The sequence below is a fragment of the Hyperoodon ampullatus genome, assembly GCF_949752795.1.
Source record: "Hyperoodon ampullatus genome assembly, chromosome: 4".
In the NCBI taxonomy this organism is placed as follows: domain Eukaryota; kingdom Metazoa; phylum Chordata; class Mammalia; order Artiodactyla; family Ziphiidae; genus Hyperoodon; species Hyperoodon ampullatus.
The window spans coordinates 133,354,178-133,379,736 of NC_136917.1; the positions used below are offsets into that span (position 1 = coordinate 133,354,178).

Sequence of the window (25,559 nt, forward strand, 5' to 3'; positions counted from 1 at the left end):
TAACTCACAGAATGGAAAAAAATATTTACAAATCAGATATCTAATAAAGGTCTAGTATCTAGAGTATAAAAGAATCCTTACAACTAAACAACAAAAAGACAATGTAATTTTTGAATGGGCCAAGGATTTGAATATTTTTCCAAAGATAAACAAATGGCCAGTAAGCACAGGATCTTCATTAGCCAACAGAGAAATGTAAATAAAAACCACACTGAGATATGACTTCATACATACTAGGATGACTATAATCAAATAGACAGGCTACATTAAAGTACTGGCAAGGATGTGGAGGAAATGGATACCTCATATCCTTCTGATGACAATGTATAATGGGGCAGACACTATGGAAAATAACTTGGCAGTTACTGAAAAGGTTAAACATAGAATTATCATATGACTCAGCAATCGCACTAGGTATATTCTCATGAGAAAAGAAAACACGTTCACACAAAAACTGGTAGTACACAAATGTTTACAGCAGCATTAATCACAACAATCAAAAAGTTGAAAACAACCTAACTGTTCATCAACTGAAGAATGAATACATAAAATGTGGTAAAATCATACAATGGAATGTTATTTAACCATAAAAAAGAATGAAGTACTGACGTACGCTATAACATAGATGAACCCTGAAAACAAGCTAAGTTGCAAAACACCACATATATCATGATTCCATTTATATGAAATTTCTAGAAAAGGAAAATAGAAATAGAAAGTAGATTAGTGATTGCCTAAGGCTGAGGGGTGGTGGGGAAGAGGTTGGGAGTAAATGAAGAATGACTGATAATGGGTATGGGGTTTCTTGTTGAGTTAATGAAAATGTTCTAGAATTAGATAGTAGTTGCATAATTTTGTGAATATACTAAAATCCACTTAATTGTACCCTTAAAAATGGTGACTTCTATGATATGTGAATTGTAATCTCAATAAAAAAACTGTGGTGACGGCTGCATAATTCTGTGAATGTACTAATAACTGTTGAATTGTATACTTTAATGGGTGAATTGTATATGAACTATATCTCAGTAAATGTCATAGAGGAAAAAGAGATTAAACCTTTATTCATCCAATTTTATCATACACTATCTAGCTCTTTATACAGCCCCGAGGGGAAAAAAGTTAAATAAAAAAACCCCAAAAAATGTAACCTGAAAATACAATTTACATGTAAAATTCTCTTAAAACAAAGTTCCAAATCACCTTTTGTTCCTCCTTTTCTCCCCTTCTGATCTCCTTTTGCCAAATCACCAGCATCTCGAAGTACCTGCATCGCAGTATTAAAATTATCTTCTCTGAAGTCACCCTGGAATCACAAAATTTTTCTGTGTAACTTAATACCTAATCATAATGCAAATATTTTTTCATACCTCAAAACAGAGCTCCTTAAATAATAAATAATTTAATATAATAACTGGGAAAAGCAAAACATAAGATATCTAAAACATGTCCAGAGCCCCTTATTCTCAAGGCATTTAAAAAATACTGGAAAAGGAAGGAAATCTAATCCATGCATTAAAAAATACGAGTCTTAAATATAATTTTTGACATAAACATACACACACAAAAAACCAACAATAACTCTGGACCACAAAACTACTTAAGAAAAAAAACGGATTTCTGCCATTCTTCTCTAGTTTAAAGAAAAATGGGTATAAACAGCAAAGTATGATATTATAGATATAAGAATTATAATTACTCCCTTACATTTTCATCAACCACAAGGTGCAGACCATCTCCCCCTGCTGGAAAAATGTAGTGCTGTAATGGAGTAGGCCGATAATCTGTGTAAATTACATGACAAGGCTGTAAAAACAAAGAAAACTAATTAACCATATATTTTATTTCTTCAAAATAATACCATGTATATGACCTACCTAAAACACCTTAAGGAGACAAACTTTTGAATTCAACATTTCAAAAAGGAAAAAGTTTTTTAAAAAAACCCTTAAGTCAGGAAGAGAAAAATGGGGAAAAATGAGGTCTATCAAATTATACTACCATCTGTTCAATTTTACTAATTCCCTAATCAGGGATAAATATCAATACATGATTTGAGTTTCCATATGATCTTGGATCCATACCCTAGACCTGTGATGTCATAATTAAAGAAGACTTCAATTTCTCCGTAGCAGCAGTAATGGTGACACAGAACGCTCCCTGAGGTAAAATGGAACTTTTCTAGCCCAGAGACTTTTCAAAGCCTTACTAAAACAGCAGGTTGATCTAACTCCTCCAGAAGATCCACTGTGTTTCTATCCTACAGAAGCAACATGGATGTTACAAAAATACCATTAGAGAGCTTATAAATGGATAAAAAAAAAATTTGTCAGCATTCTGGTATAAAGGAAAAATAAGGGCAGAAAAATAAAACCAAGAATAAATTTAGTACACATGAACAAAAGCTTGTTATAAGGTCCTTTAATGCTGCTAAAATTAGACTAGAAAAGCAAAAAGGAAATACAGTCAGTAAAAAGTCTGCATTCACATGAAAACAATCAAATCACACTCTCAGGAAATGCCCAGCTTTTTCCCAGTACCGAGGTCTTAGAGAAAATTCTCTGTGTACTCGTGGTTCATTGTACGAACAGATAGTTTCCAAACCTGGCAGGTCATCGTGATCAATTTGGGAGTGTTTAAAAGTTAAAGATTTCAAAACCCAAGATCCTACTTCCAGAGATTTTGATGTATTGGGTTTGAGATGGGACTCAGAAAATTCACACTTATAAAAAAATTAGTCGGGGGCTTCCCTGGTGGCGCAGTGGTTGAGAGTCCGCCTGCCGATGCAGGGGACGCGGGTTCGTGCCCCGGTCTGGGAAGATCCCACATGCCGCGGAGCGGCTGGGCCTGTGAGCCATGGCCGCTGAGCCTGCGCGTCTGGAGCCTGTGCTCCACAACGGGAGAGGCCACAACAGTGAGAGGCCCGCGTACCAAAAAAAAAAAAAAAAAAAAAAAAATTAGTCGGTTGATTTTGATAAGCTTGCTTGATTTAAAAAGTAGTTTCACATTACAATGTCTTCTTTATTCTAGGCAGCATCAGGAACAAAGTACAGGATATAGTAAGGCCAACTTGTAACATTTTAAATATTGAAAACATCAAAAAAGGGAAAGAAAATACCTGTTTATGTAAGTGGCAAATCCATTCAGCAAACTGCCGGGCATTTGGAATAGTAGCCGAAAGAAAGACATAGTGAACATTATCAGGAAGCAAAATAATAGTTTCTTCCCATACGACACCACGCTCTGAAAAATACAAATACACCTTGGAATTCAATGTCACTTTATTATTTTCTCTCAAGCTCAATAATTAGAAATACAGACCATGTTGCACAAGGATATTTTTAGCCACAGACCCTTACTGTAAACTACTTTTGTTCTAACCATGAATTCATTTAGTAGAAAGTTAGTAGACTAAACCACCATGAACACAATGTACTCTGAAATAACAGCCTGCAAAAAGCAGTGCCAAACTGAATGCTGTTCTAACAGCCTAACAAGAGTCCCAGGACAATGGAAATAGTATTTCCATCTCACTTAGAGAAGCAGAAGTTGCTGGCTTATAGAAAGTCACAGTAACAAATTTCAAACACCACTACTACAGCATATAGCATCGTTCATCTAAATTACCATCATGATCTCCAGAGATGAAAGAAAGATTTGATAAACAACAAAACTATAAGTCAGATGGAAAAAAAATGGAAAAATCCATGTGAGAATTTCCCTCTCATAAATGAACAAATCAATACAGGATTCATGATTTAAAAACCAAAATAACTCTGTATAGAACCTAATCTTATGAATTTCACAAAAGTGAAATTTTGAAAAAAGGGTAAATGATTTCTTAAACTTGTATTACTTTCACTATGAATACAGGTTAACTCACTGCTTTAATTCAAATAAAAACTAAGCTTTAAGTGTGTACATATTAAACATTTAAATTTTACATGTGTCTGTTAACTTTCGCCCTCCAAGTTCCACCCAAAATTCCAAGTAAACTTACTTTTCCATTACAGTAGTGCAATAGTTCAAGTAAAGGGATAAATTTTTTGCTCATTTTTATTTCATAATCCTCACTTTATTTTTACCATAAACATGCACTTATTTAAAAAAATAAAATAAAAATCAAGAATGTTAACTTTGTAGGCTAGAAGTTTTGGAAATTCCTTAACATTAGTTATACAGGAGAGCTCTCTATTAAAGGGAACTAATTTTAATTCCATTTTTAAAATGTGAACTTGCATTTTCTCACACAGAAGTTGTTACTTTTTAAGAAGCTGTAACTGAATGAGATCCTACTGGAAATATCACATCATGTTATCCACAAATTAGTTTATGAGAACTCTACTCACATGGAAGATCAACAACTACTTGTTCCAAATTCCTAATGCCATTCTTTTTTTTTTAACATCTTTATTAATAGACTATGATTTAGTGTTGTTAGCTTCTGCTGCATAACAAAGTGAATCATCTATATGCACACATATATCCACATATCCCCTCCCTCATGCATCTCCCTCCCACCCTCCTTATCCCACCCTTCTAGGTGGTCACAAAGCACCAAGCTGATCTCCCTGTGCCATGCAGCTGTTTCCCATTAGCTATTTTACATTTGGTACTGTAGGTATGTCAGTGCTACTCTCTCTTCATCCCAGCTTACACTTCTCCCTCCCCATGTCAAGTCCATTGTCTACCTCTGTGTCTTTATTCCTATCTTGCTCCAAGGTTCTTCAAAACCATTTTTTTTTTTTTAGATTCCATATACATGTGTTAGCATACGGTATTTGTTCTCTTTCTTACTTCACTCTGTATGACAGACTCTAGGTCCATCCACCTCACTACACATAATTCAATTTTCTTTTTATGGCTGAATAATATTCCATTGTATGTATGTGCCACATCTTCTTTATCCATTCATATGTCGACAGACACTTAGGTTGCTTCCATATCCTAGCTATTATAAATAGTGCTGCAATGAACACTGTGGTACATGACTCTTTCTGAATTATGGTTTTCTCAAGGTATATGCCCAGTAGTGGGACTGCTGGGTCATATGGTAGTTCTATTTTTAGTTTTTTAAGGAACCTCCATACTGTTCTCCACAGTGCCTGTATCAATTTACTTTCCCACCAACAGTGCAAGAGGGTTCTGTTTTCTCCACACCCTCTCCAGCATTTACTTTGTAGATTTTTTGATGATGCCCATTCTGACTGAAGTGAGGTGATACCTCACTTTAGTTTTGATTTGCATTTCTCTAATGATTAGTGGCGTTGAGCATCTTTTCACGTGTTTGCTGGCAATCTGTATATCTTCTCTGGAGAAATGTCTATTTAGGTCTTCTGTCCATTTTTGGATTGGGTTGTTTTTTTGATATTGAGCTGCGTGAGCTGCTTGTATATTCTGGAGATTAATCCTTTGTCAGTTGCTTCATCTGCAAATATTTTCTCCTGTTCTGAGGATTGCATTTTGGTCTTATGGTTTCCTTTGCTGTGAAACAGCTTTTAAGTTTCATTAAGTCCCATTTGTTTATTTTTGTTTTTATTTCCATTTCTCTAGGAGGTGGGTCAAAAACGACCTTGCTGTGATTTATGTCAGTGTTCTTCCTATGTTTTGCTCTAAGAGTTTTACAGTGTCTGACCTTACATTTAGGTCTTTAATACACTTTGAGTTTATTTTTGTGTATGGTTTAGGAAGTGTTCTAATTTCATTCTTTTACATGTAGCTATCCAATTTTCCCAGCACCACTTATTGCAGACGCTCTTTTCTCCATCGTATATTCTTGCCTCCTTTACCAAAGATAAGGTGACCATATGTGCGTGGGTTTATCTCCGTGCTTTCTACCCTGTTCCACTGATCTGTTTTTTGTCAGTACCATACTGTCTTGATTACTGTAGCTTTCTAGCATAGTCTGAAGTCCAGGAGCCTGATTCCTCCAGGTCTGTTTTTGTTTCTCAAGATTGCTTTGGCTATTCAGGATCTTTTGTGTTTCAATACAAATTGTGCAATTTTCTGTTCTACTTCTGTGAAACATGCCACTGGTAGTTTTATAGGGATTGCACTGAATCTGTAGATTGCTTTGGACAGTACAGTCCTTTTCACAATGTTGATTCATACAATCCAAGAATATAGTATATCTCTCCCTCCCTTTGTATCATCTTTAATTTCTTTCATCAGTGTCTTATAGTTTTCTGCATACAGGTCTTTTGTATCCTTAGGTAGGTTTATTCCTACATATTTTATTCTTTTTGTTGCAGTGGTAAATGGGAGTGTTTACTTAATTTCTCTTTCAGATTTTTCATCATCAGTGTATAGGCATGCAAGAGATTTCTGTACATTAATTTTGTATCCTGCTACTCTACCAAATTTATTGATTAGCTCTAGTAGTTTTCTGGTAGCATCTTTAGGATTCTCTATGTATAGTATCATGTCACCTGCAGACAGTGACAGTTTAACTTCTTTTCCAATTTGAATTCCTCTTCTTTTTCTTCTCTGATTGCTGTGGGTAAAACTTCCAAAACTATGTTGAATAAAAGTGGTGAGGTAAAATGAGAGAGTGGGTAACCTTGTCTTGTTTCCTGAGGAAATGCTTTCAGTTTTTCACCATTGAGAATGATGTTGGCTGTGGGTTTGTCATATATGGCCTTTATTATGTTCAGGTAGGTTCCTTCTATGCCTCTCTTCTGGAGAGTTTTTATCATAAATGGGTGTTGAATTTTGTCAAAAGTTTTTTCTGCATCTATTGAGATGATCATATGGGTTTCATCCTTCAATTTGTTAATATGCTGTATCACACTGATGGATTTGCGTATACTGAAGAATCCTTCCATTCCTGGGATAAACCACTTGATCATGGTGTATGATCCTTTTAATGTGCTGTTGGATTCTGTTTGCTACTATTTTGTTGAGGATTTTGCATCTATGTTCATCAGTGATATTGGCCTGTAGTTTTCTGTGTGACATCTTCATCTAGTTTTGGATCAGGTGGTGGTGGCCTCATAGAAAGAGTTTGGGAATGTTCCTACCTCTGCTATATTTTGGAAGACTTTGAGAAGGATAGGTGCTAGCTCTTCTCTAAGTGTTTGATAGAATTTGGCTGTGAAGCCATCTGGTGCTGTGCTTTTGTTTGTTGGAAGATTTTTAATCACAGTCTCAGTTTCAGTGCTTGTGATTGCCTGTTTATATTTTCTATTTCTTCATGGTTCAGTCTCAGAAGGCTGTGCTTTTCTAAGAATGTGTCCATTTCTTCCAGGTTTTCCATTTTATTGGCATACAGTTGCTTGTAGTAATCTCTCAGGATCCTTGTATTTCTGCATTGTCAGTTGTTACTTCCCCTTTTTCATTTCTAATTCTGTTGAGTCTTCTCCCTTTTTTTCTTAGTGAGTCTGGCTAATGGTTTATCAATATTCTTTATCTTCTCAAAGTGTCAGCTTTTAGTTTTATTGATATTTGCTACTACTTCTTTCATTTCTTTTCCATTTATTTCTGATCTTTATGATTTCTTTCCTTCAACTAATTTCAGGGGTTTTTTGTTTTTCTTTCTCTAATTGCTTTAGGTGCAAGATTAGGTTGTTTGAGATTTTTTTGTTTCTTGAGGTCTGATTGTATTTCTATAAACTTCCCTCTTAAAACTGCTTTTGCTGCATCCCGTAAGTTTGGGGTCACTGTGTTTTCATTGTCATTTGTTTCTAGGTATTTTTTGGTTTCCTCTTTGATTTCTTCAGTGATTTGATTTCTTCATTTCTTGGTTATTTAGTAGTGTATTGTTTAGCTTCCATGTGGTTGTATTTTTTACAGATTTCTTCCTGTAATTGATATCTAGTCTCACAGTGTTGAGGTTGGAAAAAATATTTGATATGATTTCAATTTTCTTAAATTTACCAAGGCTTGATTTGTGACCCAAGATATGATCTATCCTGGAGAATGTTCCATGAGCACAAGAGAGGAAAGTGTATTCTGTTGTTTTTGGATGGAATATCCTATAAATATCAATTAAAGCCATCTTTTTTTTTTTTCTTTTCCATCTTAATGTATCATTTAAAGCTTGTGTTTCCTTATTTTCATCTTGGTTGATCTGTCCATTGGTGAAAGTGGTGGAGTGTTAAAGTTCCCTACTATGATTGTAGTACTGTCTATTTCACCTTCTATGGCTGTTAGCATTTGCCTTATGTATTGTGGTACTCCTATGTTGGGTGCATAAATATTTACAATTGTTATATCTTCTTCTTGGATCAATCCCTTGATCATTATGTAGTGTCCTTCTTTGTCTCTTGTAATAGTCTTTATTTTAAAGTCTATTTTGTCTGATATGAGAATTGCTACTTCAGCTTTCTTTTGATTTCCACTTGCATGGAGTATCCTTTTCCATCCCCTCACTTTCAGTCTGTACGTGTCCCTAGGTCTGAAGTGGGTCTCTTGTAGACAGCATATGTACAGGTCTTGTTTTGGTATCCATTCAGCCAATTGACGTCTTTTGGTTGGAGCATTTTACCCATCTACATTTAACGTAATTATCAGTATGTATGTTCCTATTACCATTTTCTTAATTGCTTCGGGTTTGTTTCTGTAGGTCTTTTCCTTCTCTTGTGTTTCCTGCCTAGAAAATCTCCTTTAGCATTTGTTGTAAAGCTGGTTTGATGGTCCTGAATTCTCTTAACGTTTGTCTATCTGTTAAAGTTTTAATTTCTCTATCGAATCTGAATGAGATCCTTGCTGGGTAGGGTAATCTTGGCCGTAGGTTTTTCCCTTTCATCACTTTAAATATGTCCTGTCACTCCCTTCTGGCTTGCCTAGTTTCTGCTGAAAAATCAGCTGTTAACCTTATGGGTATTCCCTTGTATATTATTTGTTGTTTTTCCCTTGCTGCTTTTAATATTTTTACTTTGTATTTAATTTTTGATAGTTTGTTTAAGATGTGTCTCAGTGCGTCTCTCTTTGGATTTATCCTGATGGTACTCTCTGTCCTTCCTGGACTTATTTCCTTTCCCATGTTAGAGAAGTTTTCGACTATAATGTCTTCAAATATTTTCTCAATCCCTCTTTCTCTTCTTCTGGGACCCCTCTACCATTCGAATGTTGCTGCGTTTAATGTTGTTCCAAAGGTCTCTGAGACTGTCCTCAAGTCTTTTCATTCCTTTTTGTTTATTCTGCTCCCTGGCAGTTATTTACACCGTTTTATCTTCCAGCTTACTTATCCGTTCTTCTGCTTCAGGTATTGTTATTGATTCCTTCTAGAGTATTTTTAATTTCAGTAATTGTGTTGTTCATCACTGCTTGTCTGCTATTGCGTTCTCGGTCCTTGTTAAATGTTTCTTGTATTTTCTCCATTCTGTTTCCGAGATTTGGGATCATCTTTACTATCATTATTCTGAATTCCTTTTCAGGAGGTTGCTTATGTCATCTTCATTTATTTGGTCTTGTAGGTTTTTCCCCTACTCCTTCGTCTGTAACATATCCTTTTGCCATTTCTTTTTTTTGTTTTTTTGGATGGGTGCTGCTGTATTCCTGCCTTAGTGGTTGTTGGGCCTGAGATGTCCAGCACTGGAGTTTGCAAGCAGTTAGATGACCTGGTTCCTAATGCTGTGATGATCACCTCCGGGAGGCCTCACTCCTATTGATATTCCCTGTGGTCTGAGGTTCTCTGTTAGTCCAGTGGTTTGGACTTGGAGCTCCCACCACAGGAGCTCGGGCCCAACTTCTGGCCTGGGAACCAAGATCCTGCAAGCTTCATGGTGCAGTTAAAAAAAAAAAAAAAAAAAAAAAAAGAAGAAAGAAAGAAAGGAAAAAGGAGTAGTACAATATCAAGAATAAAAAACAAAATAAAATCAGAAAGATAAAGGTATATTAGGAAAAATAAAACTGTAATTGAAACAATTGCAACAAGGTAAAATAAAACCACAGCAGAAGGAAAAAAGGGGGGGGGGCAACAAGCCATAAGGAGAGATCACTAACAAAGTATAAAGAATAAAATAAAATTAGAAAAATAAAAGATTAGGAAAAATAAAAATATAAAAGAATCAACAGCAATGAATCAACAATGTAAAACAGAACACCAATCTAAAAGGAAAAAGGAAAAGAAAAAAAAGGGAAGAAAAAACAAAAAAGCCTTGGCTATGCAGAAGGAGTTGAGGTAGGGGGTGGAACTTAGGTAGTGGCAGGATTTAGGGTGGGGTGGGACCTAGGCGGGTGGTGGGGTGAGCGTGGGGCAGGGCCTGAGCAGAAGGGGAGAGGCAGCATGTCGAAAGGAGGGCCTCTGGAGTGTGGGGTTCAGGAGTTAGGAGGTAGGGCCCTGACTGAGGGTGTGTGGGTGGGATTTAGGCCCAGCTCATTGGAGGGATTCTCCGAGTGTAGACGTAGGGCCCTGGGTGGGGGTGTAGTGGCGGGGCTTGGGCTGTGCGCTGTAGATGGGAGGCTCCGAGGGCAGAGTATTAGGTCCGGGAGCCCAAAATGCTTCCTGCTGCCTAAGTGGACAGGGAAAGCACTGGCCCCATTCCCTTCTGTTCTTTTGTGAACCTCCCCCACTGTCTCCCCTGGGGTCTCCCCCATTGCCACTGGACCCTTAATCGTGGGTGGGCCCTGCTGGGTGCAGGAACTCCTTCTCTCCCCCAGCCACCCCTCAGGGGTGCCATCCCAGAGGTCCGGCCTTTAGTTTTGCTCCCCCTTTCCTCCCCCCAACTCTCTCAGGACCCACGTGGCTGGAGGGAGACTAGGTGGGCAGAGGATCAGGCCCGGAATCTCAACAGGTTCCTGGGGGTCCAACTGGGGAGGGGAAACCTGGACATGCTCCCTTTTGATCCTCTGCCCTCCCAATGGTTCCCCAATTTCCCCCGTTGGGCATGGGATCCCTTCCCCTCCCTAAGCTGCCCCTCAGGGATGCCAGTCCCATCCTGCCTCCACTTCTCCTCCCACTTCACTCCCCCCATGCCCCACATCCTACACGGTCACTGGGGTTTCCTCCTGTCCCTTAGGTGTCCGTGGTCCCCCACTGGTGCCTGGTAGGTGCCCTAGTTGTGAGGAGACGCGAATTCCGCATCCTAATAGTACGCCATCTTGACTCCGCCCTACCTAATGCCATTCTTAAATAGAATACATGCTCACATCTCAACAACACTACAGAATATACCTGAATCTCTCATGTAATGAATTTCATCAAATATGACCCAAGCAACTTCTCGCATAACTTCAGAACCTCTGTACAGCATACTTCTCAAAATCTAAAGAAAAAGGAGAAGATTTAGCAGGATTCTGACATACCAAAAGCTCTTCTATCTAACAAGAAATTTTGGATATTCTTTTTTAACGGAAAGATTAAAATAATTTTAGGGAGGGCTTCCCTGGTGGCACAGTGGTTGTGAGTCCACCTGCTGATGCAGGGGACACGGGTTCGTGCCCCGGTCCGGGAAGATCCCACATGCTGCAGAGCGGCTAGGCCCGTGAGCCATGGCTGCTGAGCCTGCATGTCCGGAGCCTGTGCTCCGCAACAGGAGAGGCCACAACAGTGAGAGGCCCACGTACCACAAAATAATAATAATAATAATAATTTTAGGGAGATACATATCTCTTAAATACATAATATTCCTTCCCTAAATCCAAAATAAATAACTTCTCAAGTAAGTAATCAGATATAATCCATGGAAAGAATTATCATCTCCATATCCATATATCTTGAAAAAGAAGCCACTTCCTTTCATGTACAGCACTTAACCCAAGACCTACACTTGCTAGAATACAAGAATAACTTAAAGTTATCTTCTGTCTAACACAATGGATCTTATACTGTTATCCACTTTTTCTACCTCATCTTACCAATATGAATACTTTCTAGCAACTGTTATTCTGATTTCTGAGTTAAAGCAATCTTCCACGGATGGAAGAAAGTTTTGAGAATGGAAAATAAACTTACTTTAGGCACCAAGATGAAACGTGAGCAATGCTTTTGGGTAACTCTAAAAGTCAGAAGCTAGTTTATGCTCTCTAGTGTACCATGTCTTTGTAGAATACAATGATATAATTCAATCATGTACAAAAGTACTTAGTAAAGACAGCTAATAGTGTCCAAAATGTAAGATGTTACAAAGATATGTAAAACTTAACTGTGATTATGGAAAGAAGCTAAACATAACTGGGCATTTTTTAAAAAGTTAGTTATCTATCTGTATCAACACTCAGATACAGAAGAAAAAAAAATCACACAGAACAAGGAGCCACTACATATTCGAAACTATGTACTGAAATCCTTGAAATTATACAAAACCATCAAATTATTTTCATGTCACTGACAATACACCTTTAAAAATATTTTGTGAAGAAAAAACTGCATCTATATTATGACAAATAACAGAAATATTGGTAATTTACAACTAAATTCAATTATTAGAACTTGTTTTAAGATGAACTCTATCCCTTTCAAGTAAATCTACTCAGACAGTAAAATGTAACATTTTTATCGATATAGAGCAAGTAATAAAACATTAGCTGTTTTAACTGAATAGCCACATTAATTGAAAGGAATATTAATTTAATTGAGACACGATATAGATTACCTCTGTGGTCATAACAAGACAAGATGCTGTAGGATTAATAGTAACATCTCCAGTCATCAGACCAACATCTTGAAATTCTTCATACATTTCACGGTATTTCTGGTTACTCAGGGCCTTAATTGGGCTAGTAAATATTACACGCTGTTTTTCCCTTAAGGCCAATGCAATGGCATATCTAAAAATGTGAAAACAAATAAGAATAAAGAATTCACAAAACCATGTCTTTAGAAGTATGTGATTTAAAAATTCTATTCATACATAAATTGTGTCCAAACTTTCCCTAATTACGTATCTTAAATAGACTTTGCAGAATATTAATATCGTATTCTATTTACTTTCAAAAAACTATAATAATAGTAATAACGATGATAAATGTGAAGAATAGTGGTCTAAATGAATAAAAACGTTTTAAACTCTGGTCTCTTGGAGTTAATGTAACTTAATTACTAATACCAATGGATTACTAATGGTTATTATCCTATTTCTTGGAAGGAAAACACATTTGTTTCTCTAGATGGGCCTCCAAAAGTTTACAGAGCCTCTGCCTGTCAATTTACACATACACAGAGTATAAATACTTAGGAAACACTGGAAAACGAGTTTTTCTGAGTTTCACAAATAAGTTAACGCATATGTATTCTCTCCCCACATGTATTAGTTATCAAGTCTGTCCTCTGTTTGTTATTTTGAATAAACAGTTCTGACCTTTTTTTTGGTCGGCAAACTTTTTCTTTTTTAAAGATTTATTTATTACTTAAATTTAAAATTTTATTCTTGGCTGTGTTGGGTCTTAGTTGCGGCAAGCAGGATGTTCACTGAGGTGTGCGGGTTTCTCTCTAGTTGTGGTGTGTGGATTTTCTCTTCTCTAGTTGTGGCATGGAGGCTCCAGGGCGCATGGGTCCAGAGTGCATGGGCCCTGTAATTTGCGGCACACAGGTTCTAGTTGAGGCGCATGAGCTCGGTTAGTTGTGGCACGCAGGCTCAGTTGCCCTGTGGCACGTGGGATCTCAGTTCCCTGACCAGGGATCGAACTCACAACCCCTGCTTTGTAAGGTGGATTCTTTACCACTGGACCACCAGGGAAGTCCCATCAAGTCTGTCCTTGACTGGAAATTAAAGCAGGTTCCAATAGTTCTTCTGCAGAGATTAACAGAATGCAATATAGTTTTTCCTTTTTGAAGAAAATTCAGCAGAGTTAAGTATTTAAAAATAGAACATGAAATCAGAACTAAACTTATTAGCAGCATGGTAGATCCTCCTTATTTAAGATACAGTTCCTATCCACAACAGACTTATAACCTATATGGGGAAAAAAAATATGGGATTTCCCTGGTGGCACAGTGGTTAGGAATCCGCCTGCCATTGCAGGGGATACAGATTCGATCCCTGGCCTGGGCGGATCCCAGAGGCCGCGGAGTGGCTAGGCCTGTGCGCCACAGCTGCTGAGCCTGTGCTCTGGAGCCCATGAACCACAACTGCTGAGCCACGTGCCACAGCTGCTAAAGCTCACGTGCCTAGAGCCTGTGCTCTGCAACAAGAGAAGCCAACACAATGAGAAGCCTGTGCACCTCAATGAGGAGTAGCCCCTGCTCGCCGCAACTGGAGAAGGCCCGCATGTGCAGCAACAAAGACCCAATGTAGCCAAAAATAAATAAATAAATAAATAAAAATTACTTAAAAAAAATTTATCCCAACCATGCCCCCAGTGAAATAAACAATTAAAAAATTAAAAGTTGTCCAAACATGATCAAATATGAATAGTAAGAGACATACATGAAAGAGAAAAGAATATACAGATGCTACAAAAAAATTAGAAGATATAAAAAGAAACAGGAAAGTGATCAATACTTAAGAAAAAGAAGCAGTCACGAGAAACTGAGTGGGCCCAGATGCTGGACTTAGCAAAGACTTCAAAGAAGCTATTACAAACATGTCCAAAAAATGTAAGGAAACCATGTTCTAAGAATTAAAGGAAATAGAACAATGATTCAACAAACAGGCAATCTCAACAGACACCTGAAACTATAACAACATAACCAAATGAAAACTCTACAGATGAAAAGTACAATAATTGAAATGAAAAATCCACTAGGTGGCTCAAGAGCAGATCTGAGATGGCAGAAGAAAGTATCTAAATATGAAGATAGATCAACAGAAATTATCAAATCTAAAGAGAAAAATAGAAGAAAAATAAACAGATGTAATATACCACATTAACAGAGTAAAAAGCAAATACCATATCCTTGCCTCTATAGATGGAAAAAGGATTTGATAAAATACAATGCTTCTTTTTTAATCTTCAATACACTTATTTTTCCCAGCTTTATTGAGATATAATTGACATGTAACATTGTGTAAGTTTAAACTATACACTGTAAGATTTGTTACACATATATACTGTGAAATGATTACTATAATAAGGTTAAGTAACATCTCCATCACCTAATTACCTTTTGGTTTTTTTCTGGTAAAAACATTTAAGATCTACTCTCTTAGCAGCTTTCAAGTGTATAATACAGTATTTTTAAAGATAATAACCATGCTCTAAATTAGATCCCCAGAACTTACTCATTTTGTAACTGGAAGTTTGTTTCCTTTGATCAATATCTTCCTACTTCCTCCACCCTGTCCACCCCAGCCCCTGGCAACCACCATTCAACTCCGTTTCAATGCGTTCAGCTTTTTTAGATTCCATGTGAAAGTGAGATCACACAGTCTTTGTCTTTCTCTGACTTATTTGACTTATAATGCTCTCAAGGTCCATTCATGCTGTCACAAATAGCAGGATTTCCTTTTATGGATGGCTAAATAATTTTCTATTGTGATCAACAGTGTGTGTGTATATGGATATAGACAGATAGATAGATATCACATTTTCTTTATCCACTCATCTGTTGATGGACATAGGTTGTTTCCTTGTCTTGGGTATTGTGAATAGGAATGCAGGTATCTCTTTGAGATACTAATTTCATTTCCTTTAGATATATATCCAGAAGTGGGACTGCTGGATTATACTCTATTTCTAATTTTTTGAGAAACCTCCACACTGCTTTCCATAGTGACTGTACCAATTTATATTCCCACAACAGTGCACAAAGGTTCCCTGTTCTTCATATCCTTGCCAACACTTGTTATCTCTCGTCATTTTGATAATAGCCATTCAAATAGGTGTTTTAAAATTTTTTTCATTTATTCCCAACTGAGAATAGAAAGGAACTTCCTCAACCTGATAAAAGGCACCTAGGAAAAAACTATAGCTAATATCACACTTCATGGTGAAACACTGAATGTTCTTCCTTTAAGATCAGGAACAGACAAGGATAGCTACCATCACTACTACTATTCAACAATGTACTGGATATTGCCAATGCAATAAGAAAAAGAAACGAAAGGGATAACATATCAGAAAGAAGCAGCAAAAACTGTCTTTATTCCCAGACAATATGCCCACCTATGTAGAAAATCTTATGGAACATGAAAGTTACTAAAACTTGTTAGTAAGCAAGTATATTAACAAACTGACAAGATAAAATATCAGCATATAAAAATAAACTGTACTTCATAAGTCAGAAACACATATATATGGAACCTAAAAGATAAAAAAAGGTTCTGAAGAACATAGGGGCAGGACAGGAATAAAGATGCAGACGTAGAGAATGGACTTGAGGACACGGTATGGGGGGGAGGTGGAAGGGTAAGCTGGGACGAAGAGAGTGGCATGGACTTATATACACTACCAAATGTAAAATAGATAGGCTAGTGGGAAGCAGCCGCATAGCACAGGGAGATCAGCTCGGTGCTTTGTGACCACCTAGAGGGGTGGGATAGGGAGGGTGGGAGGGAGATGCAAGAGGGAGGAGATATGGGGATATATGTATAGCTGATTCACTTTGTTATAAAGCAGAAACTAACACACCATTGTAAAGCCATTATACTCCAATAAAGATGTTAAAAAAAATTAAAAAATAAACTGTACTTCAGTATACAAGTCACTAACAATACAAATATGAACTTAAGAAAGAATGCCATTTGCAATAGCATGAAGCAATAAAATACTTAGAAAGAGATTTAAGAAAATGTAAGACCTGTACACTGAAACTACAAAATACTGCTGAGGGAAATCAAAGAAGATGTGAATAATGAAGAAATATACCATGCTCACGGACTGGAAGAGTATATAACAATGTTAAGATGAAAATTCTCCCCAAATTAATCTATAAATTCAACACAATCCCTATGCAAGTAGTCTTTTTTGGTAGAAATTAACAAACTAATCTTAAAATTTTATTGAAGAATGCAAAGGACCTAGAGAAGCCCAAACAATTTTCAGAAAGAGTGAAGTTAGAGGACTCTAATTGCCTAAATTCAATACTGACTTTAAAGCTACAGTAATCAAGATAGTGTGGTACTGGTATAAGGATACACACAGAGACCAACAGAATAGGAAGTCCAAAACCAAATCCATACAATTATAGTCAATTCACTAGTAATTCAATAGTCAATTCAATTCAACGGTAATTCAGTGGAAAAATAAGTTTTTCAACTAGAACAATTATCCACATACAAAAAGATTAATTTAAACCCCCTTTACCTCACATCATACATAAAAATTAATTCAAAGGAAATCATAGCTCTAAGTGTAAGAGCTAATACTATAAACTTCAAAAAGAAAATATAAGAGGTCTTCCCTGGTGGCACAGTGGTTGAGAGTCTGCCTGCCAATGCAGGGAACACGGGTTCGTGCCCCGGTCTGGGAAGATCCCACATGCCGCAGAGCGGCTGGGCCCGTGAGCCATGGCCGCTGAGCCTGTGCGTCCGGGCCCTGTGCACCACATGGGAGAGGCCACAACAGTGAGAGGCCCGCATACCGCAAAAAAAAAAAAAAAAGAAAATATAAGAGAAAATATTTGTGATTTGGGATAGGCAAAAATGTCTTAAGTATTGACATCAAAAGCATAATCAATCAATCCATAAAAGAAAAAACTGAGCTGAACATCAAAATAAAAATCTTTTGTTCTACAAAAGATAACATTAAGATAGTTTAAAGAATTATTTATGATGCAGTAAGACCAACATCTCAATTTTAAAAATCAGTGAAAGACTGAAATAGATATTTCATTTAAGATATACAAATGGATATTTCATTTAAGATAAGCACAGGAAATTGATACTTAACATTTTTAGTCATTGTAGAAATTCAAGACCACTATGAGACATTACTATATACTCACTAAAATAGGTATAATCAAAAAAGATAATGACAAGAGGTGGTAAGGACATAGAGAAACTGGCACCCTCATCCATTATCAGTAGGAATACAAAATGGTACAGCCACTTTGGAAAACAATCTGGCAATTTACTGAACAGTTAAATATATATTTGCCATAAAACCCAGCAATTACAGGTACTACCCAAGAGAAATAAAAACATGTCCACACAGACTTGTACATGAATGTTTATATCAGAACTACTCACAATGGTCAAAAACACAAAACAACTCAAATGTCTATCAACTGAATAGGTAAATAAAATGTCAGGTATCCATAAAATGTAATACTACTTATAAATAAAAGGAAATGGGGGCTTCCCTGGTGGCACAGTGGTTGAGAATCTGTCTGCTAATGCAGGGGACATGGGTTTGAGCCCCGGTCTGGGAAGATTCCACATGCCACGGAGCAACTAGGCCCATGAGCCACAACTACTGAGCCTGCGCATCTGGAGCCTGTGCTCCGCAACAAGAGAGGCCGCGGTAGTGAGAGGTCCGCGCACCGCGATGAAGAGTGGCCCCCGCTTGCCACAACTAGAGAAAGCCCTCACACAGAAATGAAGACCCAACACAGCCAAAAATAAATAAATAAGCCAAGCATTTAAAAAAAAAAGAAATGAACTAGTGATATATGCAACATGAATGAACCTCAAAAATGTTATTCTAAACAGGGAAAAAAAAAGACACAAAAGACTCCACATTACATGATTTCATTTACATGAAACTTCTAGAAAAGGCAAAACTATTTAGACAAAGCTGATGAGTGTTCGCCTAGGGTTGGAGGTGGGAGTAGGTTGAAAGCAAACACACGTAACAAAACTGTATGTATGGAAGTCTAAACTGGAGAGGGTTGCACAGCTGTACAAATTTATTAAAACTCACTGAACTGTATACTTTAAATGGGTGAATTTAACAATATTTAAATTATATACTAATAAAGCTTTTAAAAAAAGCTTTACATAAAATAAAAAAAACATCAGGGCCAGAAAACTACTCAATTACATAGATAATCTGGTACCAAAATGTTAACCCTAGCACCAGATGTATAAATAAAATATTCTACTTGCTACAGTTAACCAGCTAAAGCTGGAGTTTACCTCAAGTCCTTGAATCCCTAGGGGAAATCTTTATGTGAGATCCATGAACCACTCCCTGAAATTATAAAATATGCTATATACATACAAATATATACCTCATCACATTTTTTTATTGAGGTAAGATTCATACAACATAAAATTAACCATTTTAAAGTGTACAATTCAGTGGCATTTAGTACATTCACTATGTTGTGCAACCACCACCTCTACCTGATTCTGAAACATAATTCTCATCCTTCCAAAAACCCCATACCCATTAGGCAGTTACTTTTTGCTCCCCTCCTCTCAGCATCCCCTGGCCTCCACCAATCTTTCTGTCTCTAGGAATTTACCTGAGATATTTCACATAAATGAAGTCATACGGGATATTTCACACAAATGGAATCATACCTACTGAGTCTGGCTTCTTTTACTCAGCATGTTTCTGAGGTTCACCCACACTGTAGCGTGTATCAGTACTTCACTGCTATTACAGCTGGGTAATATTTCATTGTACAGATAAACCAGATTTATTTATCTATTCATCAACTGATGGACTTCTGGGTTGTTTCTACCTTTTCACTACTGTGAACAGTGCTGCTATGAACATTCATGTATAAGTATCTGTGTATCTGTTTTCAATTCTTTGGAGTAATATACCTAGGAGTGGAATTGCTGAGTCATATAGTAATTCTACATTTAACTTTTTGAATAAGTACCAGACTGGTTTCCACAGCAGTCCTCACCAGGTTTTCAAAGGTGTCTATAAACCTGGTGAATTTCTTAAACATCTCTTTATGTTCTCCTAACCCAGAGTATGAGAGCAGGTTTCAGCATATACATGAAAATTTCCCATACTGAAAATCAGTCTGCTTTTGTAGGAAAAATGTAAACAAAGTTACACTACTGCCCAGAATCCTAATGACTATATATATTGCCTTTAAATGGATAATGCACCAAACTATTGTATACTTTTCTAAGTGAGATAAAATAATTGAACTAAAAATAGTCAAACCTCTTCTATATTTGTGCCTTAGGAGGAAACCAACTTCTGACTTCAGCACCTTCTGAAAAGTGGACCAATAAAAAAATTAGTCCTACTCCACTGGATAGAACTAGGGCAGTACCTGACCATAATGTGTTTGAATCTCGGAAACAGATCAAGACTAATCTGCAATTGGCTGATGCCATTAGAATGATAATCTAAGATCCAAAGCTTCACTTGTCTAACTCCCCTGCAAAGAGAAAAATTTTGAGTTACACCTAAGCCAAGGTCTAGAAAGACTAATATACAATAACCAGATAGGCCCTGACTATTCCAAAGGACAATATTCCAGAACTCATGAAATATATCCACCATTATGCCAAGGTAAAGGCAATGATGAATAGGGAGAGTGGAGCCATTTTTAAGTTTTCTTCCTCTATGATCTTCTTTACTCTTTAGGTGATCACTGTTAAGAATACCTAATTCAGCTGCTCAATAGGAAAGCTGTAATTTCTCCATAATGAAGAAATAAAATATATTATAAATTATTAATAGTTAACCTGAAAACTCAAATTGATTCTCGAAAAGATGCCAAGATTGAGGGGAAAAAATAGTCTTTCAACAAATTCTGAGACAACTGGATATCCATATGCAAAATAATGAAGTTGGACCTACAAAAATAAAAAACCCTCAAAATGGATCAAAGGCCTAATATAATAGCTAAAATTACAAAACTCTTAGAAGAAAATATAGGTGTAAATCTTTGTGACCTTGATTAGGCAACGGTTTCTTATAAATGACACAAGCAACAAAAGAAAACAGATGAACTGCAGTTCATCAAATTAAAGACATCTGTACCTGAAAGGACACTCAAGAAAGTGAAAAGATGACCTACAGAATGAGAGAAAATTTTTGAAAATCATATATCTGACAAGGAACTAGTATCAGAATACAAAACAACTATCACAATTCAACAAGACAAACAACCCAATGAACAAGTTAAAAAAAGACTTAAGCAGACGTATCTCCAAAGACATAAAAAGGAGAACGAGCACATTAAAAAATGTTCAATATCATCAGTCATTAAGGAAATGCAAATCAAAACCACAATGAGATATCACCTCACACCTGACAGGATGGCTATCATCAAAGAGGCAAGAAACAAGTGTTGGTGAGAATGAGGACAAAAGGGAACCCTTGTGCCCAAGTGCTCATCAATAAATGAATAAAGAAGATGTGGAGAAGAGAAAAAAAAAAAAGATGTGGTATTGCATATCCAACAGAATATTACTAAACCATAAAAAATGAAATCTTGCCATTTGCAACAACATAGTTGGACCTAGAGGGTATTGTGCTAAGTGAAATAAGTCAGACAGAGAAAGACAAATACTGTATGATTTCACTTGTATGTGGAATCTAAAAAACAAAACAAATGAACAAACACAACAAAAGAGAAACAGTTATAGAAACAGAAAACCAACAGGTAGTCACCAGAGGGGAGGGTGGTGAGGGGAGGAAAGAAATAGGTAAGGGAGATTAAGAGGTAAAAACTTCCAGTTGCAAAATAAATGAGTCATGGGAATGAAACATACAGTATGGGGAATATAGTCTAATAACTACGTAATATATTTTTATGGTGACATATTGTAACCAGACTTATTGTGGTGACCATTTTGAAATGTACATAATTATCAAATCACTACGCTGTGTAATAGGAACTAACATAGTGTTACAGGTCAATTACACTTCAAAATAAACTTACAGAAAAAGAGATGAGATCTATGGTTACCACAAGTTGGGGTGGGGGGTGTTGGGATGAAGATGGTCAAAAGGTAGAAACTTCCAGTTATAAGTAATAGGGATGTAATGTACAATACAATAAATATAATTAACACTGCTGAAGATTACATAAAGAAGTTGTTAAAAGAGTAAATCCTAAGAGTTCTTTCTCATCACAAGAAAAAATTTTTTTTCTATTTCTTTAAATCTGTATCTGTATGAAATGATGGATGTTCACCAAACTTATTATGATAATCATTTTATGATGCATGTAAGTCAAATCATTATGCTGCAAACCTTAAACTTACACTGTGCTATATATCAACTGTATCTCAATAAAACTGGAAGAAAAAATAATTTAAAAATAATAAACTTCACATGATCAGAATCTAGAAACAATGTACATAATACAGGATTATACTAATACCCACAGAACCATAATCTTGTCTAAAATAAGTAACATCATTGTGCTTTTTATCTTTCTGGAATTCTTTTCAGAAACCTAATTAGTTCACCTTTAAAAATGTTTTGCATTATTCTAACTTGTACTATGCTGAAAATCCACATTAAAAAGGTTTTATTTAAAACAATCATAAAATAAATTTACTGTATGATCAATTTTTAAAAAAAGGTAGTAACAAGTGTTGGCAAGGATATGGAGAAACTGAAGCCCTCATAAAATGATGATGGGAAAATAAAATGATGCAGCTGCTGTGGAAAACGGTTTGCTGGTTCCTCAAAAAGTTAAACATGGAATTAAACATGACCCAGTAATTCCATTCCTAGGTACATACTGAAGAGAAGTAAAACCATGTGTTCAAATAAAAAGTTGTACATAAATGTTTCTAACAGCATCATTCATAATAGCCAAAGAACTGCGAATACTCATATATCCCATAAATTGATGAATGGATAAACAAAATGCGGTATATTAATACTATACAATTAATCAGCCATAAAATATTAATCAGTCATAAAATGCAATTCAACCCTGATGTAAACTACAACACAGATGAACCTTAAAATCATTATGCTTAGTGAAATAAAACAGAAACAAAAGGTCACATATTGTATCATTCTATTTATATGAAATGCCCAGAAAAGGTGAAGTCATACAAAAAGAAAGCAGACTGGTGGCTGAAAGGAACTGAGGCTAAGGAAATGCGGAACGACTGATTAATGTGTACATGGCTTCTTTTTGCCATGGCGAAGGTGTTCGCGAACTAGATAGTAGAGACAGCAGCACATATGAAGGAAAAAAAAAAGTTAACCCACAAAAGACCATCTACAACAGATTGCAAAATCCCATCCACGTGAAAGAGCACAATCCACTTTCAGAATGGCCCAGTTCCTCTCAAACTTCAGTGGACATATGCATCACCTGGTGATCTTGTTAAATGCAGATTATGATTCAGTAGTTTTGGGGTGGGTCCTGAGATTCTGCCTAATAAGTCTGTAGGTGACACTCATGTATCTGGTGCAGGACCATACTTTTGAGTAGCAAGACTCCAGAACTGTGGTCTTTAAATACAGTTTAGAAGAAAAGATACCTATCAAAAAATTTAAAACACAGGCAATATATGTGTATTTATTTACAAAATTAGATAACTACTGTAGTAAAAGAGAACATACATTAAAAATAATGTAGAAAATACTTACTTCCAACACAGACTAACAAGGACTGGCTTTACCTATCCACCTGAAACAACTACAAAATATGACAAAATATATGAAACAATGATTTCAGACACTGAATAAAAGCATAGTAATCCTTGAGAAAGTGGAAGCAAATGAGGTAGTTCCAGATTACTGTCCACAGAGTTTCCAATTCACAGTTCTAGGAGATGGACCCTAGAGGTTTCCCTAAGTTAAGCAGACAGAGGTGGGAGCCTGGGGAGGCCATGGCACCTACACTGCAGTGGAAAATAAACAGAGAGGAGAGAGCTGCATAGAGGGAAAGCTCTGAACATCTGCTGAGCACTCCTGTGTTTCCAAGTAAGTAATAATCAGTGAATAAGTGTTCGGAAACAACCCAAAGCCAGGGGGAAACCAACCAAATGAAGCAGATCTAAAAATAACCAGAGCTTCACAGGGCTGGGAGTTATTCAGGTTCCCACTGGTCATGGTGGAAAAACTCATAATTCACAAAATACTGGCTGGAATACCAAGAAATATATTAAATAACGGAGAAAATTATCCCTATATTGAATGCTACTCTAGTCCTGCCTAAAATCATCATCAACACAAGCCCTGAAAGGATTACATTTTTTTCCAAGAAACTATACCCCAGAAAAAAGCTCAAGATGGGACTTCCCTGGTGGCGCAGTGGTTGGGAGTCCGCCTGCCGATGCAGGGGACATGGGTTTGTGCCCCGGTCTGGGAGGATCCCACATGCCACGGAGCGGCTGGGCCCGTGAGCCATGGCCGCTGAGCCTGCGCGTCTGGAGCTTGTGCTCCATAGCGGGAGGGGCCGCAGAGGTGAGAGGCTCGCGAACCGCAAAAAAAAAAAAAAAAAAAAAGCTCAAGATGTTAATATAAAGGGACGTTCAAGATGGCGGAAGAGTAAGATGTGAAGAACACCTTCCTCCGCACAAATACATCAGAAATACATCTACATGTGGAACAACTCTTACAGAAACCTACTGAACGCCGGCAAAAGACCTCAGACCTCCCAAAAGGCAAGAAACTCCCCCACGTACCTGGGTCGGGCAAAAGAAAAAACAGAGACAAAAGAATAGGGACAGGACCTGCACCAGTGGGAGGGAGCTGTGAAGGAGGAAAAGTTTCCTCACACTAGGAAGCCCCTTCACTGGCAGAGATGGGGGTGGGGTGGGGGGAAGCTTTGGAGTCACAGAGGAGAGCGCAGCAACAGAGGTGCAAAGGGCAGCGGAGAGATTCCCCCAGAGGATCAGTGCTGACCAGTACTCACCAGCCTGAGAGGCTTCTCTGCTCACCCGCTGGGGTGGGCGGAGGCTGGGAGCTGAGGCTCTGGCATCAGAGGTCAGATCCCAGGGAGAGGACTGGGGTTGGCTGTGTGAACACAGCCTGAAGGGGGATAGTGTGCCACAGCTAGCCGGGAGGGAGTCCAGGAAAAAGTGTGGAACTGCCGAAGACGCAAGAGACTTTTTCTTGCCTCTTTGTTTTGCAGTGTGCAAGGAGAGGGGATTCAAAGCACCGCCTAAACTAGCTCCAGAGACGGGCATGAGCCGCGGCTATCAGCACAGACTCCAGAAACGGGTATGAGACGCTAAGGCTGCTGCTGCAGCCACCAAGAAGCCTGTGTGCAAGCACAGGTCACTATCCACACCTCCACTCCTGAGAGCCTGTGCAGCCAACCACTGCCAGGGTCCCATGATCCAGGGACGACTTCCCCAGGAGAACACATGGCGCGCCTCAGGCTGGTACAATGTGATGCTGTACACTGCCGCCGCAGGCTCGCCCCGCATTCCGTACCCCTCCCTACCCCTGGCCTGAGTGAGCCAGAGCCCCTGAATCAGCTGCTCCTTTAACCCCGTCCTGTCTGAGCGGGAACAGACGGCCTCAGGAGACCTACAGGCAGAGGCAGGGCCAATCCAAAGCTGAACCCCAGGAGCTGTGCGAACAAAGAAAGGGAAATCTCTCCCAGCAGCCTCAGGAGCAGTGGATTAAATCTCCACAATCAACTTGATGTACCCTGCATCTGTGGAATACTTGAATAGAAAATGCATCATCCCAAATTGAGGCAGTGGACTTTGGGAGCAATGATATATATAGTTTTTCCCTTTTTCTCTCTGTGAGTGTGTATGTGAATGCTTCTGTGTGTATTTTGTCTGTACAACTTTGCTTTTATCATCTGTACTAGGGATCTATCTGCTCAGTTATATTTTTTTCTTTTCTTTTAGTATAGATTTTAGCACTTTTTATCATTGGTGGATTTC

The 25,559-nt window shown here is 37.5% G+C and overlaps 1 protein-coding gene across 1 annotated transcript in view; it reads right to left on the reverse strand.

Moving 5' to 3' along the window:
- MTREX (Mtr4 exosome RNA helicase) overlaps positions 1 to 25,559 on the reverse strand; it is a gene marked incomplete at its 5' end in the record, with an annotated part of 125,075 nt that overhangs the window by 79,445 nt on the left and 20,071 nt on the right. The window contains 5 exons of the mRNA XM_079703248.1: positions 1,204 to 1,306; positions 1,708 to 1,806; positions 3,119 to 3,243; positions 11,117 to 11,207; positions 12,537 to 12,711. Coding sequence (XP_079559374.1) covers positions 1,204 to 1,306; positions 1,708 to 1,806; positions 3,119 to 3,243; positions 11,117 to 11,207; positions 12,537 to 12,711 — 593 coding nt within the window. The remainder of the gene's footprint in view (positions 1 to 1,203; positions 1,307 to 1,707; positions 1,807 to 3,118; positions 3,244 to 11,116; positions 11,208 to 12,536; positions 12,712 to 25,559) is intronic.